Source organism: Saccopteryx leptura, chromosome 1, assembly GCF_036850995.1.
Source record: "Saccopteryx leptura isolate mSacLep1 chromosome 1, mSacLep1_pri_phased_curated, whole genome shotgun sequence".
In the NCBI taxonomy this organism is placed as follows: domain Eukaryota; kingdom Metazoa; phylum Chordata; class Mammalia; order Chiroptera; family Emballonuridae; genus Saccopteryx; species Saccopteryx leptura.
In genome coordinates, this window is record NC_089503.1 from 278,067,967 (window position 1) to 278,094,690 (window position 26,724).

Consider the following 26,724-nt stretch of genomic DNA (forward strand, 5'->3'; position numbering starts at 1 on the left):
TTGATGCTTATCCACTGTGCCACCACAGGTCAGGGAGAAAGGTTTGATTTTTGAGGCTGGTAGGCAGAACTTTTTCATAGGACTTTAAATAATTAGATTTTTTGTATTATCTGTTTTTCACCTATTTATATAATAATCAGCCAGCTGACTTTAATTTTCATTTTTTTGTGCTTTGTATTGAATACTATTTAAGAAGTCTTAGCTGTTTTCTAAATGATAAAAGTACAATTTATAGTCGTTATGCTTACATGGGAAAGATGACAAGTCTCATGAAAGAAAATGAATATTTCTAAGAATAAAATAGAACTTAGAAGACTGTTTGATTGGAAGTATTATTATAATTACATTTAGGTTATCACAGTAAAAGATATTCTTGGACTATATATCCAAAAGATAAGAACTTAGTTATACATTTTTAAAAAATTGAATTTAACCTTGGGATAAATAGAAGCATAATAGACATTTTCTTTTAACAGCAACATCTATTCCAAAGTGCTATAGAGCTGTAATTATTCATGGATTTGTAGAAGAACTTGTGGTCAATGAAGACCCAGAATATCAATGGATTGATCGAATTCGCACTCCAAGGGCATCAAATGAAGCCAGACAGAGACTCATTTCTTTAATGTCAGGTATTTAAAAAACACTCCTTAAAGGTTGATTTAATACTGCCAAATTTTTCACTTCCTTTTGACATGCTACCTTAAATTGTACAGTGAAGACTGAATTGTAAGTGACTAATTCCCTACCATTAGCCCCATCTTTCTGAACACATGATACAAGCAGAAATCTAATCAGAAGTTTATAATTCCTTCTTATCTAGGCAGTAAAAAAACTTGTGCTCGTGAAGTAGCACAGTGGAAATTACCCTGAGCTTGGAGGTAGTAAAATGGGTTCTAGTTTTCTCTCTTTAGCATTTATTTGTAGTCAGATTTAGGTAACTCTCTAATGCTTTCTCTTCAGATGTTGCCTTTTCATAGTCCTTCTCTGACAACTTATAGCTCCTACCTCTCCCTGTCACACTTACCCAATTACTTTTTTTATTTTTCTTTGAAGAATTTATTTACCATCTAAAATTTGTTTATATGTATATATGGTTGCATCTATATACACACACATTCATTCATCCATTCATATTTATACTAGACAGTATAAATATTCATATTTAATAAATTTATGTATTTTAAATATATATTTATACTTATAGTACTATTAAGTTAATTATACTTAAATTACTTATTTATACTTATATATTACCTATAAGTTATACTTACAATTTGTACTTATAAATGTTTATACTTATATTACTATTAAATTAATTCTATTTAATGAGTACTTATGAATAAGCATATGCTCTATTCATATTTAATATGTATTATATTTAATAAATTATAGAATTCATTTCACTGTTATATTTGTATCTTTAGTCTACATATTTATATTATATGATATGTAATCATATCGAATGCATAATTATATAATTAAGAGACTATTATATGCTATATATTCTATGTGTTACATTCTATGTAATATTTATATTTGCTTTCTTGTGTTTTATCTGTTTCTACCACCATTATATAAACTCCCTAGATTAGGGGCTTTATCTTTCTGGTTTACCTCTGTATACCTAGTATTTAGAAGAAAGGAGGAATGCCAGGCACATAATACACAACCAAAAACTGTTTGGAAAATGAATGCATGAATGAGTGAACCTTTTCTGTCACAGCTATAAAATGTAGCTAATAATATCTGACCTCCCTGAAGGTAGGATGCTGAACCAGATAATATTTTAGGTTCCCTTCAAACTCTAAAAATCTATGATTTTTTACTCTTTCCTTACTACTTATCCAGTTTTATTTCATATAGTACAGAAATACAAAATAGAGTTTTCTTCCTGTTTTGTAGGTGAACTGCAAAGGAAAATTGGCTTGAAGGTTCTTGAAATGAGAGGAAATGCAGTTGTGGGGTACTTGCAGTGTTTTGATCTGGAAGGCGAGTCTGGTTTAGTGGTGCGAGCCATTGGAACAGCGTGCACGCTGGATAAGCTGAGTAGCCCGGCAGCACTCCTGCCGGCATGTAACTCCCCATCGAAAGAAATGAAGGAGTAAGTATAAATCAGTGAATTGTTCTTAAGGAACTTTTTATATTTTACCTATACATTTTCATTTGATTTGAAACATTTTAGTACTGCAGTGTTGTTCAACACACATTTTCTTCCCTCTGGTGATTGTTTTTTATCAGAGCTGACTATCAACATTTGAAGCTTAAAACTATTTAGATATTCCTAATATTTTATTATTATATAATACAAAATTAAGATAAAATAATATAAAACTTATCTATCTCTTTATCTACCATATATGTAGAACATAAAATGAATATTTGTGCATTGTATGTTATTCTACTTATTCTGTGGGGAGTGGTTAAACCGCTATATCTGATCATTCAATTTCACTTATTATTAGCAACATATTAGAGAAGGCAAGAAAGATTGATTTGTGCAGAGGTCACAAAGTTGAACATCTATGGAGACCAAGCAGTTTATATAAATAATTGAGTATAATTAAATAGGTAATACTAGGGATTGTATAAAGCAGATGTTGTGAAACTTTTTCTGTAAGAAGCCATGTAGTAAATATTTCAGGCACTAGCTATATAGTTTCTAATTTTGTTTGCCAAAAAAAAGGAGTTTGCTGACCCTAGTCTAAAGAAATTTAGGCTCACACATTTTATTTTGTGTGCATGTGACAGACAGAGAGAGACAGATAGGGACAGACAGACAGGAAGGGAGAGAGATGAGAAGCGTCAATTCTTCATTGTGGCACCTTAGTCGTTCATTGATTGCTTTCTCATAAGTGAGAAAGCAGACTGAGTGACCCCTTGCTCAAGCCAGTGACCTTGGGCTCAAGCTGATTAACCTTGTTCAAACCAGATGAACCCATGCTCAAGCCAGCAACCTTGGGTTTTTGAACCTGGGTCCTCCGTGTCCCAGTCCAATGCTCTATCCACTGCACCACTGCCTGGTCAAGGTAGGCTCACACATTTTTAAAATAACCTTATGTGATCCAATAAAACACTTTTGTTGGCTGGACTCAATCTTTGTGCCATCATCCAACATGGTGGTGCTGGTGCTGTCTGAAGGAAATGTTTGGAACAAAAACTTTCTGTCATAATGATTGGGATGAGGAAGACAATCCTTTTGGAGACTAGAAATGCTGACTATCCTACACAGCAAGGGACAATTCTACAACAAAAACTTGTACCATCCTCAATGCCAATAGTACTTCCATTGAGAAGTACTGATCTAGAGATTCTTTTAGATCAAGGGTCAACAAACTTTTTCTGTAACTACTAGAAGGTACAGGCAAATAATTTAGTTTTGCCAACAGCAGCTTCTCAACTCTGCTGCTGTTATGTGAAAAAAGCCATCAGTAGTATGCAAATTAATAAGTGTGATTGTGTCCCAATAAAGCCTACCTCCTCACAAAACAGATAGCAGGATTGATTTGGCTTATAGAGTGTAGTGTGCTGACCCCTTTCCTATATCATTAGGGAGTCAGAAAACCTGGAGTGTTTCCTAGTGCAGCAGTAATCAAGAGAGGTTGACTAGAAAGTAATCACAATCTTTTTTTTAAAACTATTTTTTAAGAAATGAGATTTTTTCCTTTAGCTTAAATTTTTTCTTTTTGTTTAATTATTTTATTTCTGCTAGCTTTTAAATATTTGGATTAAATTTTAGTCAAAAGAGGGAGCATTTATATATTTTAGTGAGAGAGAAAGAGACAGACAGACAGACAGGAAGGGAGAGATGAGAAACATCAACTCATAATTGCAGCACCTTAGTTGTTCATTGATTGCTTCTCATACATGCCTTGAGGGTGGCAGGGTGGGGTAGGGAGGCTCCAGCTGAGCCAGTGACCCCTTGCTCAAGCCATCAACCTTAGGCTCAAGCCAGTTGACCTTGGGCTTCAAGCCAGCAGTCTTTGGGCTCAAACCAGCAACCATGGGGTCACGTGTATGATCCCATGTTCATGTAGGCGACCCCGCACTCAAGCTGGTGAGCCTGTAGAGAGCTAGTTTTACTAGCTTTATTTATTGCCTAGTCTTACTTGAAAATACGTTGCAAGTAAAATAACTTTTAAATAAATTGGAAGAGCGAATTAGCTTTATACTCCATTTAAAATGTGTCTTAAAAATATATTAACTGCTCGGTGCTACAGTTAAAGTCAGATTGCAGGTGTCGATTTCAGAGGGAATTCAGATTGTTTTGCTCTTTCCATAGCAAATTTAAGTAAGGGCTTGGGTTCCTTCTCCTGTTACCGTCCCTCTTTATCTACATTGCCTGAAGAAGTCTGGCTTTTGTAGCTGTAATGTTGAAGTTTTTCTCTTTTTACTAAATTACTTGGTGGAAAGGGAAAGCTATATTACGTGTTAGTGTCTTAGAATGATATATGGGTAGTAAGGGAATACATTTTGTCTGCATTCAGGAAGTGTTTCAATAATTTAAATTTCTTGGGAATGTGTAAGTTTTCTCCTTTTCTAATTTTGTTATGGCCATTTGCCTTAAATTGTCAAATATTCTCACCACGAAGAATTTAAGCTGTTTCATTAAGGTTTTCTGAAAGACATGTTACTACCTAAGTCATGTTATTTAAAAAACAAAAACAAAAAACAAACCCTCAATATTCAGGCTATTTTCAACTGGCTTCTTTGTATTTTTGATAATGAATCGACTAGAGAACTAGCTTACAATTGTTTTATGATTCAGTTATTTATAATTATTGCATTTAATTATAACATTGCTGAGTTTAGACAGGAATTTGATAAAAGGTAGTTTGGACTATGTTCCTATCTGGATGGACTTGATATTGCAAGTGCTTTATTGTAGGGTATTATTGTAAGGCAGCCTTTCATGCAAGGAGATTAATCTCCAAGAATACATTACGATGATGCTCCAGTATATTTGGATTTTAATGTGATGTCATAATTTGAACATTTTACAATGTTCATTTTATTTTATTTTATTTATTTTACCTTTATTAATGGTAAAATGGTATTTTACTGTTATTAATGTTTTACTCCATCAGTTATTTTTCCTTTTAGATGTTTAATGTTGTGTGCAATATAAATCTTTTTGGTGTTTCCTAACTGAATTATCTTGAGGTAGAAAGTGCATTTAAATATAATTCATTGCTTTTCTACTTTAGAAAATAAAGTACATTCTAAGAGACTTTAGCCATAATTTCTCTTCTGTATAGCACTGATTGTTAGACATTTTAACTTCATTAGTCACTTTGAGAAAGAAAAAACAAAATTAAAACTTCACTCAATTTGTATACAACTAGGTCATCAATGAAATGTTTGATTTTTATCAGTTTTATTAAACATGTTTTAAATTGAAACTAGCAACAAAACCAGAAACATTCATTTTATCATAAAATCAGTGATGTTTTTAGAAAGTAGTTACTATTATTGCCGATTAATGATAGCTTATGTTTGAACCTTGACAAATTGTGATTGTTGGGAATGTACTGAGGAATGGAAAAGAAAAAAAAAATGCCAGGAAAGGTTGGGCTCTTGGCCTGCTTTTATTTTGAATTCTAAATATATGAGGATATGACAGTTTTTCAGAGTGTGTACAAGGATTCTTTTTCCTTACTGTGCATGAGCAAAGGCATTACATAGTGAAATAATTGCTAATATAAAGTCCAGGATTCTTAAGTTACATAATATACCTTCTCCTCGCACCAATGTAACTATGTTTTTATAGCCAAATTTCCTGATGAAAATTTGAAATGTTATATATGAATATACATCTGTGTATATGATCTAAATATATCCATATATGCATATGATATGGTCTGTTGCAGGATATAAGTTGACATCTTGCAAAATTTTAATTCAGAATATAGTTTATCTGTTTAAGTTTAAATATATTATGTATTTGAGAGAGAACTAGACAAAAATTGTATACATTGCTTTATTAATGTGTTTTTAAAAGCAGTTTCCTTGCTTTGTTTTGTTCCCAGTATAACATGGGTGTGAGCTATATGCTTGTGCTAGAGACTATGCAATGTTTATATCTGCGTGTATCCATTCAGTTCAGTCATTTCTCTTTCACTGTCATTTTTCTTAGGTATCCTTGTCTTGAGATTCTAGACAAATAATTTTGTTAGTTAAACTTTTTTTATGGAAAATATGATTAATGATATCAGCAATTATACATATCTTAGTTTCAAAGATAGTATAAGAACTTTGTATTTGACTTTTCAGTTTTAGGGCTGTTTTCTTCCTTAGATACTGTGTAGTGACCTCTATGGTGATCAAACTTTAAAGCAACTTAAATCCAAATCTTAGGCTTTTTAAAAAATTTATTTCCATTGACAATTCTGCTTGCTATTTTTCATATTCACAGTCCTAATCAATTAATCTGATCCTTTAAAACTATAACTATATCCTAATTGAATGAATATTTAGCTATTTTAAAATTTTTCCACTTGTTTTTTGCATGCTAGGGATTAAAATATAATAATTCCTCTCCCCTAACTGAAGCTCCTTTGAAATTATTTTAACATAACTTTGCTATTTGTTGTATGTATTTTCTTTTCTTCCACTTTGACCACAAATTCCCTCAGGTCTCCGCTGGTTCATCCTCCAAGCCATGGATGCCGCTCGACTCACAACAGCCCAATTCACACTGCTTCTGGCTCACGACTTACTCAGAACTTCTCTGTGTCTGTTCCCACTCTCATCTACACTGGTACGAGACTGCTCAGACTCCAGAGCTGGGGAAGGCAGGCCACGGGCACAGTGGCTGCAGAGGGCAGGCAGGCAGGTAGTGTAGGCAGGTACCACAAGTCCTGGCTTCTTCCTTTTCTCACTCCAAGTCCAGCTGCAGTGAAGATATCCTGTATTTAGCCAAAATAGAGGCTCTAACTACATGCAAGTGAAAGTGTTCTTCCAGTTTCCAGAGTCTCTTCCACAGATCCCCTAAGAACCCTGTCTTATGTGTGTATAATGTGAGGTTTTAGGAGAAGCCTCCAGTATGTATATGTGCCATTACAACTACATTTGGTTAGAATAAAAATTGATGATTGGATTCTAAACAAAATAGCTACCAAAGCTTCTGATTTGCTTATTTTCTTTATGTACAAAACTTGTTATAGCAGGGTCTGTTTTCATTCTGTGGAAGAGAGCTATTGGAAAACAGGTAAGCAATTCTGCATAAAATGCAATGTTTCTGTGTAGCTCTCTTCATTTTCCTCTCTGCTGTGTTTTTAGCTGTGGCACTCTTGATGCTATAGGATAAGGAAACATTTTTCTTTTGACAATTTCTGTGTGCAAATATTAAAGCAGTTGTGAATATTTACACACACCATTTGCAGTCATCTTTTTTCTTTTGTAGCTTAAAAAAAGCATTGTTGATTTGAAAGTATTTTCAGTCATGTATTTATTCCTTTTGTTTATTCTTTAATATTTTTATACTTCTTACTTAGTCTGTCATTTCATGCTATTTTTTTATTTTGCTTTTTTACTTAGTTTATTAACTGTTTCAATGCAGATACTTATTTATCTGAAGAATGATGAATGTTTAAATAGTAATTGGTTGACTTTGGCCTCACACCCAGCTCCACACTTAAGAAATGACTGCTGGCCCTGCCCCCATACTTTCCTGGTGTTTGGATCATGCTGCCTTCCGTCAAGTCCTTTGGCACATGATTACTTAATACTTCTCCACCTTCTTCTGGCAGGATTCCCTTCAGTGAAGATCCCAACCCCAATACTTACTCATCAGGACCCTCAACCCCTCTGAAAAACCAAACTTACTCCTTTTCACCTTCCAAGTCCTACAGTCGACAGTCCTCTTCTTCTGACACAGATTTGAGTTTGACACCCAAAACTGGTAAGGCGCTTCCACCCACCTTTTATTTTTTCCTATTTTTTTTTCCAAATTTGTTTCTATTCTTTGTTAGCTTTCCATCCAAGCCTTTTCTCCTGGGTTTTTTTGTTTTGTTTTGTTTTGTTTTGTTTTCTGGCATTTAAGTTAAAAGATAATGTGAACAGTAATCATTTTTAGTTACTACAGTTAAAGTATGAAAATTTGGTGGAGTTCAGAAATTCCTTTGTTCAAAGATCTGCATTTTATTGATTTAATCATAGTGTAGATACAAAGTCCAGGGTTTATTTTGTGAATGGATATTTTACATTTCATGGGCAAATTAAGAGGAATAACATCTTAAAGTATTTGAAGAGAAAGTAACACTAATAGCTTGCAATCCAGTTACTCATTCAGTAGAAGAATTTTGAATTCATCGTGTCTATTTCTGAATTATCTGTAAGGTTTTATTATTTAAAAAATCTTAACTAAAATGCTTATTTTGTAGTACATACATCTATTAACTTTTTGTTATTTAAAATGTTTGGTTTTTCTTGTCTTAGTTTCTAGATTAGAAAATAGCAGTTTTGCTTTACTTATTCTTGTATATATCTCAGTGTCTGACATTTATAATTTTCCCTTTCCTATGTGTGTTTTGACATTCTTATGAGTGTTTATGAATGTTTTATGACAAAAAATTGATTAAAAAATTAAATTAGTTCCTTACTCCATAAAATAGAATTAACTTATTTAATCCTTAAATTATTCTTGAGACATATAAAGTAAATAAAACATTTAAAAGTGAATGTTTTTGTGTGTGTGTGTGTGGGGGGGTATTTTTCCAAAATTAGAAGCTGGGAGGCAGTCAGACAACTCCTGCATGCACCCTACTGGAATCCACCTGGCATGCCTACCGGGGGCAATGCTCTGCCTATCTGGGGCACCACTGTGTTGCAACCGGAGCCATTCTAGCGCCTGAGGCGGAGGCCATGGATCCATCCTCAGCACCTGGGCCAGCTTTGCTCCAATGGAGCCTTGGCTGCAGGAAGGGAAGAGAGAGAGAGAGGAAGGAGAAGGGGAGAGGTAGAGAAGCAGATGGGCACCTCTCCTGTGTACCCTGGCCGGGAATTGAACCCGGAACTTTCACATGCCGGGCCAACGCTCTATCACTGAGCCAACTGGCCCGGGCTGTGAATGTTTTTTAATTTTTATAAATATTATTTTTGTCTGGCAGTTTCCTTGCCAGATTGATGAAAATATTTTGCGTAGTTCTTTTTTTTGATGTTTTTAATTAATTTTAATAACCTTATTTTTGTGTTAGACAAGATATTTATAAAATGACTCCTGATTTTCTGAAGGCAGTATTAAGAAATCTAATTCTAGAATCAGTGCTACTTCCAAAGTAAAGGTAATAAAAGAATAAGCCTGTATATTTAATATTTTTATAAATGTCATTTGTATGAGTACCTAATTTTTGAAAAGAATAGCTTTATTTTTACATATACATAATTATGAGTAACATCTAAAAGTAATTGATATTATAGTAATTGATGCATTGGTGTGTAGCATCTTAATTATATTTATGACATAAATTGGGACCATTCAAATAAGAGGGGTTTTCTTTGTTTCTGTTTTTTAGTAAAGATTGAGATTCTGGCCTTGAATTCATGACCATCAAAACAAGAAAGACTTAGTATAGTATATGAAGAATAAAAGTTTTCTTAAAAAGATTTTTAAAACATTGTTCGCTGGCTAATTATTTGTGTATTCCAGGCTACTTTTCAATATTCTTATTTCTAATACCACAGGTAAATTTTTGAAAGTATTTCTTTTTCTTTCTGTTTTTCTTTCTTTAATAGAGGCCAAGACTAAAGAAGATTGTCAAGTAATAAATTAACTGAACCAGTCTACTATTCTCTTAGTTTTATAGTTTGCAATCAGTTGTATTACCAAATGAAAACCTTTTTGCATTTTGTTTCCTAGCTCTAACTTCTTAGTTTTTAAATATTTGTCCATCCTAGAGATAGTAGTCTCATATTTCTATATTTTTAAGCTACCTCTAAATAATAATTTTGTTTTGCCTATAATTATTCATGATCTCAGTAGCGTATTTATAGGTTATTAGCCATTTCTAGTCCTTTGGCTTTATCACGAATCCCTGAATGTCTTCGAATACTTTGAGGAACATTCTTATTTCTTGTGGAGATTTAAAATGGCAAAATATGATTGTTCTAAAATTGTTTTAAATTGTAATTCAGTTTGTAATTTCATAATTCTCTATCTTCTAATTTCTATCTAAAAATCAGTCTTTGAGAAATAGAATAGATAAGCTGACTTTTATTGATTTGTTATATATAACCTGTGGAGCCAAAAATAAAATAAAGTAATAAACCTTAGACTGAAAAGTTGTTTTTTCTATTTGTAATTAAAGCTATCACCTGTTTTTCAGATAGGTTTTTGTTTTTAAAAAATTCATATTGACTTCTGTTGATTCTAATTTTTGATATTTTCTAAGATTTTATTCTCATATTTTTTCTCTAAGAATGTAACTAGCCACAATGGCATTTTAAAGTGTTAATGTTAGGGTATTGATTTGCCACCTCCCTCAAATGAATTCTTACCTTTCTTAGGCTTTTAGCTACTTAGTTTTTGTGACTAGGAGGGTATTTGGCCTTTAAATACTCAAATCTTTATAAATGCAGTAGTATTGTGGTCAAATTTGAGTGTATAAAGTTTTAGAGGGAAAAAAAAGTATTAACATACATCTTGAGGCTGGACAGAAAGAACTTAATATTCTATTTATTTAAAATTAATAATAGCAGCTGCTTAAAAGAGTACTGTTTGATTATGGATATTCAATTTAAATAATCATGAGGGATATGATTTGAAGAGCTATACTTTATATAAGTGTTTATATTTGAGTCAACAAGTTTCTGGCTTTAAAATTTATAACATGAGGTACATTTTAATCTTACACATTCTTAAGCAAAAGAAGGCAGGTAATTTAAGTGTTTTTAAAAGTTAATTAAAAGTTATTAGAATGGCTTAAAGTCTTATGTTAGTGATTTAACAATTTTCATGAACGCAAAGTTTGTAAAGGTTTTGTTAATTTTAGGCTATGCCTTCTATTTATATTATGTTGGATAGATTTCTTGCTAATGACTTCAAATGTAATTTGTGTATGCATTTTAAAATTCATTTTTACTGTTATGTTTTAGTTCATCATTGCTTTCCTTATCCTGCATTTTCTGATCATCTTCTGAATCTACATCTTTTCTCTGCTGCTTTCCTCCACAGCACCTTACCCACAGGGTCCTAGGATTTACCTGTGTCCCAGCTCCCCCTCTCTCCCCTATGGTTCCCTTCATCTTAAAAAGTCCTGTCTCCTCTCGGAATCTAGCCTTCCCCCTCATCATTCTAGCCTTGTCAGCCCTGTTCTGAGGAAAAGTGTTTCTTTCAGTGAAGAGTTGTTCCTGGCTGCTTCTGGTAGGATCACATTATGTCAGCTTTTTAATCCCTTTATTTGAATCATTTTTGATACTACAGAAAAGTAGTGGGTGTTTTATGTGGGATGTGCTTCTAACTTTTCTTACTGGCAGACAGATTTAAGTGATTCAAATTATCATGAGGACATGATTGAGGATAAACCTAATAGATAATTATGAATATTCTGCTAAAATTATTTTCTATATTAAAGAGTTACATGTCTAGGGACATAGATATATTGCATAATTCTAATTATTATTAGGTTCTTATTACTAGAGTTTCTGTTTTAGGTGCTTTACTTCCTTTCCCTTCATACCAATTCTGTTCATACTGGACCTGTACCATCATGTTGCTATAAACCATATGGGGACATTAGTAAATTATTCTGTTTGAATGGGTTTAAGTCTCAAATTAATAATATTCTTTCATTACCCATTTTTTCTGTCCATTGCTTTAATTTTCAAATTCTGCTGTATTTTCTGATATTTCATTTATCGCTACAAAAATTACATTTTAATTTATGGCTTTCAATATGCTTCACATAAAGATCTTAGTTTTATTTCTATGTTTAGTATTGTATAGTCTCTAAAAATCATGTCTAGGTTACTGCAAGCAAGAGAAAATTTCCTTTAAAAAACAAACAAACCAAAAACCAGGATAACAAAATGGGACTATACACATGCTAATCTTTGTTTCCTTATCCAAGAACAGCTAAAAATGTAAAAGTAAATTAGTTCCTTTCTAAAGTCATTATAGTAAATATGACTTTACGTTTCTTCAATTTGAAAAGATGAGATTGAACTATATAGTAACTCTAGTTTATAGAAAACTGGCTTCTCACCTGTCCTTTGCTTTCTATAATTTTAAGATCATAGTTGGTTTTTTGGTATTATCAAGATAAAATAAAATAAGATAGGAAAAGAAATTTAAAATTAACCCTTTAAAAATTAATCTAAGAATTTGGGAAATATAATTCTTTCATTCATAACTATGTATATTTGTGATATGTCTATTATATATTTGTGCTTTTTAGTTTTTAAAATATTTATGTTGATTTTTGCAAATGAGTTTGGAAAACTGGATAATAATACTATTTTGATATGAATGTTATGTTTAGGGATGGGAATTTATAAGAAGTAGATTTGACTTTAAAAATTGCCTAAAATTCATGCTCTTGAGAGTATTTTAGAATATTTAAGTAAGCACAATTAGTGCTTTTCCTTTCTATACTTACTTTTAGACAAACATTTAATCCTTTTATTTCTTTTAGTATTCTTAAATTGTTAGCATAAGTAATTAGTATCATGATTATTTTTTATTAGAAGACAATAATTTGTGAACAAATTAAGTCTAAAACTAGCTGTAATCAGTAAAACTCTGACATATTGCTTCTAAAAACAAATTAAGTCTAAAACTAGCTGTAATCAGTAAAACTCTGACATATTGCTTCTAAAATGAACTTTGTGAGTCAAATATATGCCTGGCTGCCATCCCAAATACTTTCCATGTTCGGACCCATTTTAACAGATTTTGACTCATGATATTTATGATGGTGAATGCAATTAATCTTTCTGTTTCTCTAGTTGTTCTTTTGGTTATTTATGTACTGATGTTCTGTAGGGATGGGAAGTGGTAGCGCTGGAAAAGAAGGTGGGCCATTTAAAGCTCTTTTAAGACAACAGACCCAGTCAGCATTGGAACAGAGGGTAAGAGTCGCTCAACATTCTTTGTCCTTCCACTGTCAGTGTGATCGTATTATCAGTCTTCCGTTTACTTACAACTGAGTTTGGTCATGTATCTATAATATTGCAGTTTTATAGTTCGAACAGTATTTAAGTTATCAAAGTAATTTGTTTATAAATAATTACTTTTAATTTGGAATAATTCTATAACTGTTTTTGTTTTTGTTTTGTTCTCCAGTCTTTTGTTAGAAATGGTCTATTTACAAATATCCATTTAATGGTTTAATTATTTCTAATTTTACATTAAAGTTATAATATATAGAAGGAAATAATAGATATTTTTTCAGAAAAATATTTTTTAGTTCTTTAATACTAAAAATAATTTTTTAGTATATTAATGTTTTTACTTGCTGAGATTATTCTTATCACTGGCCAGTCTCCAAAGGTATGAAATACACAGATTCCATATTTCTACATGTTAACATAAATAATGTGGTTCCATATATTTGAGTACATCTCTTTTAAGTATTATAAGTTTAATGTGTATTGAGTATATTAAATGGAAAAATGATTAGTAAAAGTTTTTGGATGATGTTTCTCTCTTTATTTTTATTTTTTATAAACTTCAATGCTAAGGGAGGATCGCCTCATAGGTTCTGTAGAAGGCGGGTATGTTCAATGTGTCAGAGACCATTTCTCGTGTCGGTAGCTTTTCTAGATTTAATCTTGATCATTTACGTTTTATTTAAGCTTTTAACAAGTGTTGCAGCTTTTTTTCTTTTCGCAATGCAAAGTTTGTTTTTTTATTTAATAGCAGTATGAGGCTATTGTTTTCTTTTTTTTCTATTAACTAATATAGTGCATGATTGTATGTCATGTCAGTTATTTTAAGGCATAGTTCCATAGCTTTCTTCATGTCTGATTTGGAAGTTGTAAGCATCTACACAATTTTCTTTTACAAGCTCTGTTTTATACTAGCATTAAAAGAAAAAGATACAACATAGCAAATAGCTATAAAAGGATGCATTTTATAAAACAAAGGTATTTGTTTTCTAGAGGTTGGCTTTTGAGAATACTGGTGCTTTCCAGATCCTATTATCACAAACAGTACAACAGTTTATTGTTTTTGTGCTGAGAGTATCTGTGTGTATGCACTGTTTGCCTTTTAGACAGGCTAGAGAGAGCAGAGGTGAGCTGAGACTTGAGCTGTCCCAGGTTCTTGGCTTTATACCCTATCAAGCTGCACTTGCCTTTTAGCTACTCTCACAGCCTGCAGGCATAAAAGCCCACCTAAACATTCCAACCATCCATTGAAACCAAATCTAGAGAATGACTAACAAGGAGAAGAAGGCCAGTGTGAAGGTGTGTGTGTCCACTTACCATTTTTTAGTCCAGAACGCTCTTCCCTCCTCCCCTTCCCAGTTTTGCATTCTCTACAAGGTCCCTTACCCTAGGAGTATTTCCTGTGATGTAAATATCATTCTTGAATTCACATGAACAGAAAAACTTAGGTTGCCTTGATGTTTGATATAGTGAGATTTTGTCTGTTGTGCCCGTGACCTTTCTTTGTATGAAGAATTTTTAAAAAGCATCTAATTTAAAGAAAATAAAAATCAAATCAATGAAAATTGTTTTGGATTTGGTTTTGATGAAATTTATATTTTCAGATATGCTCCAAACATTCTTATAATTTTGGACACATTAACACATCAGGCATACATTACTAGATAACCTTCATGAGATTAAATTTATTTTTTTGTGAGAGAGAGCAGAAAAAGAGAGGGAGACAGGCAAGGAGTGAGATGAGTAGCATCAACCAGGGGGCGATGCTCTGCCCCTCCGGGCGTTGCTCTGTTGTGGCTAGAGCCACTCTAGCGCCTGGGGCAGAGGCCAAGGAGCCATCCCCAGCACCAGGGCCATCTTTGCTCCAATGGAGCCTCGCTGCAGTAGGGGAAGAGAGAGAGAGAGGAAGGAGAGGGGGAGGGGTGGAGAAGCAGATGGGCGCCTCTCCTTTGTGCCCTGGCTGGGAATCGAACCCAGGACTTCTGCACGCCAGGCCGATGCTCTACCACGGAGCCAACTGGCCAGGCATTAATTGCTTCTTGTATGTACCTTGACCCAGGGGGCTCCAGCCAAGCCAATGACCTTGGGCTTCAAGCCAGCAGCCAAGAGATTATGTCAGTGATCCCACACTCATACTGGCGACCCTGTACTCAGGCTGGCAACCTCAGAATTTTGAACCTAGGACCTCAGCATCCAGGTTGACGCTCTATCCACTGCACCACCACTGGTCTGGAATTAAAATTTTGGAGACAGTACATATTGAGAATTAGCAGCAAAGATATAGAGAACCATAGTTTTTATTTACAACTACGTAAAACCTGTGTTAGGAATATATTTATATACTGTGCCATAATCTTGCAATATCTGTTACTTGAGTTTATGAGACTGCCTCTCTACCCTGTATACAAAATAAATGGAAAAAGCATTATCTTCTTTGGCTTTCCCATTCATCTGCAGCTGCCATTAGTGTGGCTTTGTTTTAGGAAATATATATACAGAAGTATGTAGACTTTTCCTCATACGTGTTCAGATATGCCTTAAGACTGGCAAGTTGAACACTGGATCAAAATGAACCTAGGCTACTTGTATCATTTTTTATATTCATTTAAAAATATTTATTTCTACCTTTTGCCATCCTTAATAAGTCATATGGATTTTTTTTCTTGAGGAAAAGAGAAACTATTTGTTGAACATCCTTTATTTAATGGGTTATTCAAATAACGGTTCTCAAAAATAAAAGTGTTCTTTTTTCTTTCACAACAGCATTAAAAAATAAGTTGACTAGATCTTTAAAGGGAAAAAAAGTTCATGTGGCAATAAGGAGGCGTTTTGACTATTTTATAAAACATTTATGTAAAAATCCTCTTGTGTTTTCTCCTTTGTCTTTCTTTCCCTCTGCCTATCATCTGGGCCAAACCTACCCACTTCTATAGACTGTTTTTACTTTTTACGTAGCTTAGGTTTTCTTGCCCTTATTAATTTTTTTAATTTATTTATTGATTTTAGAGAGAGAGATAGAACATCAATCTATTCTGTATGTGCTCTGACCAGGGATCAAACCTGCAACCTTTGCACATCAGGACGATGCTCAGTCTAACCAACCAAGCTATCCAGTCAAGGCTTGCCCTTATTAATTTAAAGATTAGTTTTAAATTGTACTGTAACTGAATTAATTTCTAATTATATATATATACACACATTTGTATGCATATATATTTTATATTTCATCTTCATGGGTTACTGAGGTGTATCAGACTGTTTGCCTTTGTGCTGAATGACTCTAAGTTGTTATGCTTTGTGAATTATGCTTTGGTGAATTTGTATTCTCCATGCCTAAAGTTCATATTCTCCAGTCAGTAACCTTGCTGCTTTAAATGTACCTGCTGCAAGTGATATTCTGTGTCTTTTTATCTTACTGCTTTTATTTGCTACATTTAATTAGCTATGGTCTAGAAAAAAGAATACTGATATATTTTAGAATATATCCCTAAAGTTATATATTTATAATTGCTATGTATATATGGCACACTATGAATATCATCTATGGGGTTCTCTTATGAGTAAAGTACATAAACTTATGTACTTGGAACTCTAACATTTTTTTTTACTGTTGAGAGCCTGGTTTTGCTTATTTTCCAGTTCTCAGTGAGATTCTGAATAGCTGAGGCTACTGTTAAGTAATTTCCAGTTAAGTGAGCTACATTAATCTCCATGCCAGACAAGCCAGACAGTTAGTTTCCCCGCCCCGCATGCAGTTTGTGTAATGTGACAGACCTCTATAGTTGGCAGCTACAGGAGCTCCCCATCCTTTCTGGGAACTACATCAGTGAATTTCCTTTTGCTGTGCTTTTTTCTTGTATGCTTCTCTTTGTCTCGAAATTGATGTCCTTGAGAGAAAAAGGAAGAATAACACTTCGAAGAATATGTGGAATTGTATTGTGTCCCTTGCTGTCATCTACTTACCTCTCCCCTTCCCTCAATATACATTTATGAATTTATATTTTCTCCTGCTGCCCTGGTGTTGACAGAGTTAATAATCTCACATAGCGATTCTCTGTGCACCTCAGCTTGATTTTGCCCTATCTTTGCCTTTCTATGTATTCCTTAATCTACGAGGTTCACCCTCTCTTCCCTGCCCTCAGACCCACATTCTTTCAGACCTCTAGCTCCAGACCCACGGAGTCTTTACCAATTGCCTGGAACTGGGTATGTCTGGGAGGGGGAGTCTGTCCCACTAAGAAGTTAGAGGGACAGAGGAATCCCTTCATTTCATTTCAAAGTCACATCCAAGTAGGAGATTGAGACTAGGAACTCTGAGAACATTTTTCTCACTGAGAATTGATAAAAACACTGCTTGGACATGATATGTGGGGGGAAATGGATTCAGAACTCGAAATAACCAAGGAAATTTAATTATAAAGCTTGTGCAATGTATAATTGATAACCTTTGTTAAGGGGTGGAATTTGTTTCCTTATGACAAGCTTTTTAACAAGCAAATGTCTTGTACTTTACACACAGTCAGTTATATTTTCCCCTCATTCTTTCTACTAGGAATTTCCATTTTTTACCTTGACGGCATTTCCTCCTGGATTTCTTGTGCATGTTGGGGGTGTTGTCAGTGCCCGTTCCGTGAAGCTTTTGGATCGTATCCACAATCCTGGTATGTTCTTTAAAAGTTGGTTTTCAGTGTTTCATTTATTTAGATTACGATTATTAGAATTGATTTTTATAATGTTGTTTTTAAAGCCAAATCTATCTGAAAGAGAAATGAAAAAGAGACTATAAACTGAAACATGTAGCATTAAAATACTTGCAGTAATCTTAATTAAAAATAATCAAACTAAGTAGAAGTATAATTTAATTACTTTTTAATACAAAATAAAAATACAAATCTTGATTCACTTTTGGCCAAGTTATCATTTTGAAGGCGTCATTAAGTAACTTTTGAGTCTGCTATTTTCTGTGACCCAGGCAGATACAGTTTGACCTTTGTGACTATTAACTTAAAGTGTTAATTCTTTTTACTAGCAATTAACTCTTTATAGATTATTTGAGTTATGTCCTTATTCCTAAAAGAAGTATTCTTTTAAACTGTAATTGTAAGCATTGTGTAGAGTACCTAAAAATGAAAAAAAACAAAAAACTGGTTCTTTGGATTCTTTTGTGTAGCTATTTGTTTTATATAACTAAACAAGTAAAAATGGTAGCTCACTTCTTTAAAACATGGGGCCATGATTATAAAAGAAGAAAAGCATTAACGTTCCAGTAATTTCAGGCCCTTAGGTTAGAAATGGTTTGGTGATTTTTTAAAATCTAAAATAAGCATGCTAAATCTGGTAGGAACTTTTAATGTCAGTGTGTTCTTGCATCTTTCTGACAAGATGCCCAATTACTTGCCCAAGTCATTTGTTATTTTAATGACATACCTTAAACCTGAAGTTATATTAATATTCTTATTTGGCATATATATATATGTATTTTTGAAAGTTTTCAATTGTTACAACCAATAACCTCTTTCTGAGGCTTGTACTGACAGCTATGAAAAGAGTGAAATGCTTGGAAATTATTATATGCCAAACATTGTAGATAATGATTTTGAGGATACATAACATTGCTATATTTTTTAATTAAAAAATAAATCTGTGCCCTGTGGTTTGATGTCATTTGTTTTGAGTTAATAATTACAGAGAAACAATGAAAATTTTTAGACTCTGAACAAGATTTCAGAAAAGCAATGCTAGCTAGGATTATTTATAAAAACTCTAAAGGTGAACAAATATATCTTTTAAGCATCAGTTTTCTTTTTCTTCTGTAACTTATTATTTTTTTCCTGTTTCTTACTTTTCTGGTCAAGATAAGATTTTCTTTTATGTAGTATTTATATATTCTGCAGTAATTAAAGGCAAATTTAGACTGATGCTAGCTTATTGTATTGAGACCTTGAAGACAATGCAAGTTTTATATCTTTGTGTTTAGGAACTTGAATTATTTGGAAAGTGCAAGGAAATGCTGGGTTAAGATACTGACATTAACTAAGTGGCCCAGGCTAGTCACCTGTGTTTCTACGGACCACTGATAATAGTTTGATAGTAGTACCCCCTGATATAACAACTTCAAAACAAGGTTTTAGGAATATATTCAATATTGGTAATGTCTTTTATTTATGAAAACATTTTTATTGTTGCTTCCATGTACTCTGAGTAAGGTATAGAGTCTGGGAAAACAAATGAAGGTTACTTTAATCAGTTTAGGGAGGGAGCTGTATTTACAAAAGCGTTACCTTGTGAAAAACCTGCTTTGTGCTGTTTCTCGTACTTGCCAGTTTATTCTAGCTGTGTAAGAAATGTAAGAATCCAGGCCCAGAGAAGAAAATAGTAACCCTTATTAAGAATACATTTTGTGTATTGTAATGACCAGCTCTTCCATTCTCTTCCTTTCCTTCCCCTTCAGATTTTTTTTTTCAATTCATGTATAGAAATTCTTAGTTAAAATGGACTATTTCCCAAACTATTATAGGCATATACATATAAATGCTTTTAATGGTATATGTTATATTTTAATTTTGTTTTATATCCAGTCAAATATAAATCAATTGTATAATCTCATGGTTCCAATATTAGTTTGATATAAATATCACATTCTTTGGATTGCTTAATATATATATATAAATATATTATGCTTTGAAAAAGAACGTTTTCTTAAGAATATTTTATTAGTTTTCAAGCCCCTTAAATAATTATTTATGAAAACGTTTCAATTTGTTGAAAAGGCTGAATGTTAAGATAAAATTCTTGCTTAGCACCTACCATAATGATGTTGTATTGATTTTATGACACTGAGTTACTCTGCTGAAAGAAACGGGGTGGATTGTTTACATGTGCTGATGTTAAAAGTGCTGCATTTGCACTCCCAAATGAATCTTTCAGCTATTTGACTAGTGAGTATGAGAAATTTGCATTTCACTCTGAGTGTAGAAGGAAAATAATCTTATTTTAAAACCACAGCCACCTGCTAATACAATGGATTATTATATATTTCGGAGTTATTTCTTTTAGAACTTTCTTCTTTGTTAAGTATTTAGCAAACAGGATCACATAACAAAGGAAAGAATGGGGTGGTTTTAAAAATTAAGGTAATTATCTTAAATAATTAAACATTAGTTAATGTTAGATTATGATAGCATGCTCCTTCTTCACTTTCTATTTCTACCTCTTATTAACTCTGCTGTCTGTGTCTTTCCAGTTCCTGTCAAGTGGTGTTGTCAATTGTGTTCTTGTTTGTAGTGTGTTTTGTTTTGTTTTCTACTATTCTGCACCTAAAACTGATCTACTAATTTGCTGTTTTGAACTCAGCCTTTGTCGGAATTATGGGTAACACAAGATCTTACAAACTGCTAGACTGGAATAGTTTCAATTCAGGTATTTTAATGGTTATTCAGTACTACATATGCTGACAAAAATTATGGCAGCTCAGTGAAGTTTTTAGAAATGTAGATTAAATAGGCTTAATGTCAATTAATTTATATACATACATTTTTAATACATATGTTGTAACTCATAATTTCTATGGAAATGCAAATATAAAAATGTGTTAACTAAAATAAATTAATCTAAATTATAGAAATACCATAAATTATGAATGACTTTTGTTCGGTGATTAACTTTCTGAATGATAATTTTAAATTATGTTATCTTTCAAACAGTTTTTCATATCAGGTAAATGAAATAAGCTTTAATTTTATGATTAAGGAAATGTTAACTGTATTGTAAGTATTAAATAACTAGTTTGATAACCTTAAAGTATATTTAAACTTTGATTTAGATTTGAATATAATATATTAGTGTTCTATAAATATTATAAAAATATGACTATTAAAATTTTTATTTATAACTCTTAAAGTGTTCCAAAATTTGGTAAGAACAGATTTTGGGGAGATTAATAGCTTTCATAAGCATTTTCTCATTTCCCTTTTACATGAGAATATAATTTTTCTTTTTAAGTATTTTTACATATGGATATTGTTAGTAGCTTTTAAAAAAACTAAGATAACTTTACAGCTGATGATGTGGTTTAGAGTCAAAGCCAGTTAAATTCTTCTTTTTGTTAAAAGCATATTCAGTTATTAATACAGATATCTTAATTTTGATGTCCTTTATGTTAGAATCAAATTAAACAATAGCATCAATAAATGCCGTATCAGAAGCTGTTATTTTGCCTAAAAAAATCTTTTTAGTTCTCTGTCAGAAAATATATCTATTTATAGAAAAACAAAAACAAACACCCAAAGGCTCAGCATTTTAGATAACATCCCATAATCTTTTCAGTATTGTAAACTTTTTTGTTCTTAGGAGTCCAGTTGCAAGTTCTGATGTAATTAGTGCATGTTTGACTATGAAGTAGCTGATATTCGTTATGCAGATTTACTTAAATTCAGTTTAGGAAACAATCTAATCAGATCCAACCTCTGCAGCTTATACTGACATCTATTAGTAAATCTTTAGGGAAATTACCTCTGTTAGTTATCCTCTCTTTTGCCAGCTGTTCTTCCATTTATTAGAATTAAAGTTATCATCTTTAATATGATATGCTATACTTAATTTTTATTAAGGAATTAAAAATACCCTGTTGGATTCATTTAATGAATAAGAATACATATATATATGTGTGTGTGTGTGTATATATATATATATATGTATGTATTTTAAATACTTTATTTATTGACTTTACAGGGAGAGGAGAAAGAGGGAGGGACAGGGAATGAGAGGTTTCAACTCATAGTTGCTTCACCCTAGTTGCTCATTGCTTGTCGTATGTGCCTTGACCGGGCAAGCCCTCGGCTTTGAACTGGCAACCTCAGTGTTCCAGATGGATGCATGATCCACTGCACCACTACAGACCAGGCAAGAATATATTTTAGAATATTAGGCAGATTAGTATAATGGGAAGAGAAAAGGCTTATTGTATAAGAAAAGAACGTTGAAAGCAGATTAATCAGGACTAATTTAAAGTGCTGACACATTGTCAGGACAAAGATATTTAGGGTGAGATGCGTGTGTTTGATAATAGAGTAGTCCTTGAAAGTAGAAAAGGCAAAAGATAAATTTTATAGATATAATAAAGACTTGGTTTGTATAAGCAGAATTACAGAATTTGGCAAGAAGAAACATGGTTTAGGAAGCAGTATATCTTACCATCATTTAAAATAAAAACAGGTCATAAGTGTATGAAAAAAGGAAAAAGAATATAAGTTTTATAGAATATTAAAAGAATAAAAGTATGCTTTTGATTGTGGTATTAGCATAGTTATGGTGAAAGTTGGTACCTATTCAGACATTAAGCTGATTTTGATATTAGTTTAGGAAATGAAATTTGGTAATTTTGAAAAAAATGTGATCTATTTGGTCTATAATAAAATTATTTCTATGTTCTTCTCTGTAATTAGGGAGTACTATTGTCCTGTATTACCACAGAGAATCAAGAATGGACCATGTCAATGAGAAAACTATTTGTTGATATAGTTTCTATTAATGCTAAAAATTGTTCATCCATACTGTATTTTCTGAATTCTCTGATACCATATATTACCATATTTCCCCATGTATAAGACACACTCCTTTTCAAAAAATTTGGGGTCTAAAAACTGGGTGTGTCTTATACAGTGGTTGTGGCATTTCAAATGCCATAGATGAAACTAAGGACAAGGCAACATATGAAGACAGTGATTTGTCATCAGACACAGATGAGGACAAGCTAATGGATGGGAGTTTTGACAGTGATGAGGAGTTGTATGAATTTTATGATGAATAAAACTTGAGTTCAATAACTTTATGTAATACATTTTTTTTCAAATCTCGGACCCCAAAATTAAGGTGCGTCTTATACATGGGGGCATCTTATACCTGGGGAAATATGTTATATGATTTATCACCAATTTAATAATAGCCTTTCAAGAGACAAGAGAAACACTACCATCTTAACTATACTTATTAATTACTAGACATTCTTATTTCACAAACATTAAAATGTGAAAAGATATAGGAAAATATTTTATATTACACAACAATATTTCATGAAATCTGATGTATCATGCAAGCATTAGGCCATGCAGTTTTTAGATAATAGTTGTATGAAAAGATGCCAGGCCTTAAAAAATATGTAAATGTTTTACTGTGTGGTCTCGTGATACAAGATACAATGATAAAAGAGGAACACACGATTAACTCTCACGTGGCAAGGACGCTTAGAGAGGTGGTCATTCTTGAGCTCAGTTTTTGAAGGATATGTAGAATGATTCACGTATATTTATATTATAGACCATGTATTTGGAGTCATGTTAATGTACATCCTTTGAATGTAGTTCTGAAACTTCCAGAATTTGCAAAATAATATCCTAGCCAGTACTCATTTGATGATGTTACTTATTTCCTTAAGATTTTTGCCTTTGAGCACAAATTGTCTTTGTTAGTTTAGCTTTATTTTTCTGTTCTCTTTTCTCCTGCTTTGCTAGCTTGTGTTAATTACAGTGATAGAAAATATTTTTATAAAGCAGAAAAACTCAATAACTGAGGATTTATTTAAAAATTATTACCTTTTCTCATCTTACTTTCTATGTTTCTGGCCTGGTAACAGATTTTGAGGCAGATAAGATGAATCTCACTGCTAGGGAGGAAGATACAGCATTTGTGACTCTTGCGTGTGACTTGCCAGGAACAGGAGTTCCATAGGAGAAAGACACATTTGTGTTAGATCATTGACTATAGGATGGAAAAGGATTTAAAGGCATCAAAACTAGAGACAGAGAATCCAGTTAGCAGACTGCAATAGTTCTGGCCAGATAAGTGACTTAGGATTTGGTGATGATAGGAGAGCTAAAGTTTATAGAACACTTTACACTGTGCTGGGTACACTTCCTCATTTAATCCTCAAGACACAACCCTGAGTTTGGCACTATTCCCATTTTGTAGATGAGCAAAACGAAACAGTAATTTTTCCCAGATAAAATACAAAGTGGCTGATCCACAGTTGAACCTTAACTTTTCTGGTGTCAGGGCTTATACACTCAACTGTAAATTTCCAAAATAGTTAGGCTGTGAAGTCAGCAGGACTTGGTAATTAATAGAGTGTGGTGAGTGGAACAGGCTCTTGGCAACTTTTAGCGGAGAGAGGAAGAGAGATCATGATAATCCTACATTCAAGTCTATTTGGAAGTTGAGTGGTAAAAAGCACTTTGAGTAAATTTTAATAGTCTTAGTGTTGTTGGTCAGAAGGCTATCTTCTTTTTTCTGTTTTCTTCTGAGTTTAACACTAACAGTATTTCTGAATAGCACACACAAATAATTCTAATTACTAATAGTAGAGAAAAATTTGTTATTCTTTCATTGTATAGGATGAATGTCAGCTTAGGTATTTTATTTTCAGGACAGAAAATATAAAGTGGTATGTAATATTGTTTGAAAAATACTGTGGGTTAGGTGAGGTTTAATGAAATATTTCTAGAATATACATATCAGTCTAATCATTCAAAACTTTTGTTTTACAGTTGATAAAAAAGCCTTTTCTTCGATGGATATTCATAGAGTGCCTGCCATGTCTTACACACAGTGTTGAAGATTGGGGACACCATTCTTCAACCAGGCAGACATCCTGTTATACACCTAGTCTAGGCTACTTTTTATACTGTTTTGCTGTGTGTGTGTGTGTGTGTGTTAAATGCAGATGAGCTTTTTTGGAACTTGAATTCTACTGATGATCTTAGTTAGCTGTTATTCTTTTTACTACATCTGAGAGGTACACATGAGCAGGTGTGCAAACTAAGCCTAAAACAATTAAGCAGCTTTTAGTTCTTAGCTTTTTTTTTTTTTTTTTTTTTTGTGGCAGAGACATAGTCAGAGAGAAGGGACAGATAGGGACAGACAGACAGGAAGGGAGAGAAATAAGAAACACCAGTTCTTCATTGTGTCCCCTTAGTTGTTCATTGATTGATTTCTTATATGTGCCTTGACCCGGGGGTGGGGGGTTATAGCAGACCAAGTGACCCCCTTGCTCGAGCCAGTGACCTTGGGCTTAAGCTGGTGAGCCTTGCTCAAACCAGATGAGCCTGCGCTCAAGCTGGCGACCTTGGAGTCTCGAACCTGGGTCCTCCACATCCCAGTCCGACGCTGTATCCACTGTGCCACTGCCTGGTCAGGGTAGTTCTTAGCATTTTAATAAGGCTTTTAGGAAGTAAAATGTAACTTGATGTTCATAGCCACCCACTTTTCACTGTTTATAAAAAATTAGATATATAATTTCTTTAATTGTGAAATTCCACGCTTTATATGTATATAATACAACTGAATAATGTATTATAATCCTGTAATGACAGGATTATAAGGTAAACATAATGGTATATAATTTTTCTATATATAATGTAACTGGTCTTTATATATGGAGAGTTTAATTTCACAATTAAGAAGATTACATATCTGACCTGTTTTGTTTTTGTTTTTGTTTTTTTACAAATAGTAAAGAACTCCAGTTTGGTCTTACATGGGTTATATCCCAGCTGCCTCCTAACGTCCCAGATTACTACATCTTGATGTTTGTACTAAATTTGCACATCACTCCTTCTATTATAGGGCTCTTTTTCTTGGTCTGGTACTGAATCCCCACCCAATTTGATGTCATGTACTCCCTGAATGTGAACTCTACTTTCTATTTCATTAGGGAAAATTTATCTTCTTCAATTATATTTTTAGGTTATATTACTTTCAGGAATCAGAAAATGTAGTGTTTTTTTGCTGTCCATTAGCAAGATAGAATATAATTGGATTGCAAATCTTTATTTGATCTACCCAACAGTTGACCTCCTCTTGTTCATTTAAAAATTAGATTGAATGTCCATTTTCTTTATTCTTTCACCCCATGAGATTCTTAAGGCAGAGTTATTCTTTTCCGAAGCTATGTAAAAATAGAACTTAATTGAACACTTCAGGTAATCAGTGATTCTTAACTGCATGTGTGTGATTGCCTGAAGTCTCAACAGGATGCAGTTTTACAAAGGTATCTTGTGTTGAAATCTTTACTTTTTTACTTTTTGAGATCTAAACTATTGCTCATATTTTAGAGTCTTTACCAGTTTCACCTGCACTTCAGAAACAAGATAAAATGCTAAAAAGATGGCAAAATATCAAGCTATGGCTATGCTCTAGAAAAGCAACAGCAGCAAAATGAATTAATTATGACATCAACCAAAGTGTGCAGACGTTACTTTTAAAAGAAGTATCAGTGAGGTACTAATCTAGAGCTTAGTTCATGCCTACAATTAAAAGGATTTATTAAAAGACTTGTGATATTATCTATCAAGTTTTGACTCAGAAGAAAAACATAAAATATTATGATATAAAATTTGTCTAATAAATAAATTTTATCTTCTAAAATGATACCTTTATAATTATAAATAATTCTACTATATAGATTATTGGGAGGAGCACGGTATTTAAAAAGAAGGTGTGTTTTTCTTAACATCTTTGAAATGTTACTGATCACATCTCAGCTGTATACCTTCCAAATGACTAAATTGTATTCAGTTTTATGTTTGGCATATATAGTTGCCATAAAATTTTATGCCAAACTCT

The 26,724-nt window shown here is 32.8% G+C and overlaps 1 protein-coding gene across 15 annotated transcripts in view; it reads left to right on the forward strand.

Moving 5' to 3' along the window:
• The window catches only part of C2CD5 (C2 calcium dependent domain containing 5), a 100,679-nt gene that overhangs the window by 24,367 nt on the left and 49,588 nt on the right, over window positions 1-26,724 (forward strand). For 3 of the 15 annotated variants that reach the window (XM_066354533.1, XM_066354542.1, XM_066354577.1), the window contains exons 6-10: window positions 477-632; window positions 1,906-2,104; window positions 6,636-6,760; window positions 12,983-13,068; window positions 17,660-17,768. In XM_066354533.1, the coding sequence (XP_066210630.1) occupies window positions 477-632; window positions 1,906-2,104; window positions 6,636-6,760; window positions 12,983-13,068; window positions 17,660-17,768 (675 nt within the window). Of the gene's footprint in view, window positions 1-476; window positions 633-1,905; window positions 2,105-6,635; window positions 6,761-7,751; window positions 7,904-11,173; window positions 11,363-12,982; window positions 13,069-13,680; window positions 13,714-17,659; window positions 17,769-20,460; window positions 20,527-26,724 lie in introns of all 15 variants that reach the window. The other 12 variants (XM_066354522.1, XM_066354549.1, XM_066354567.1 and 9 more) reach the window with 9 other exon arrangements.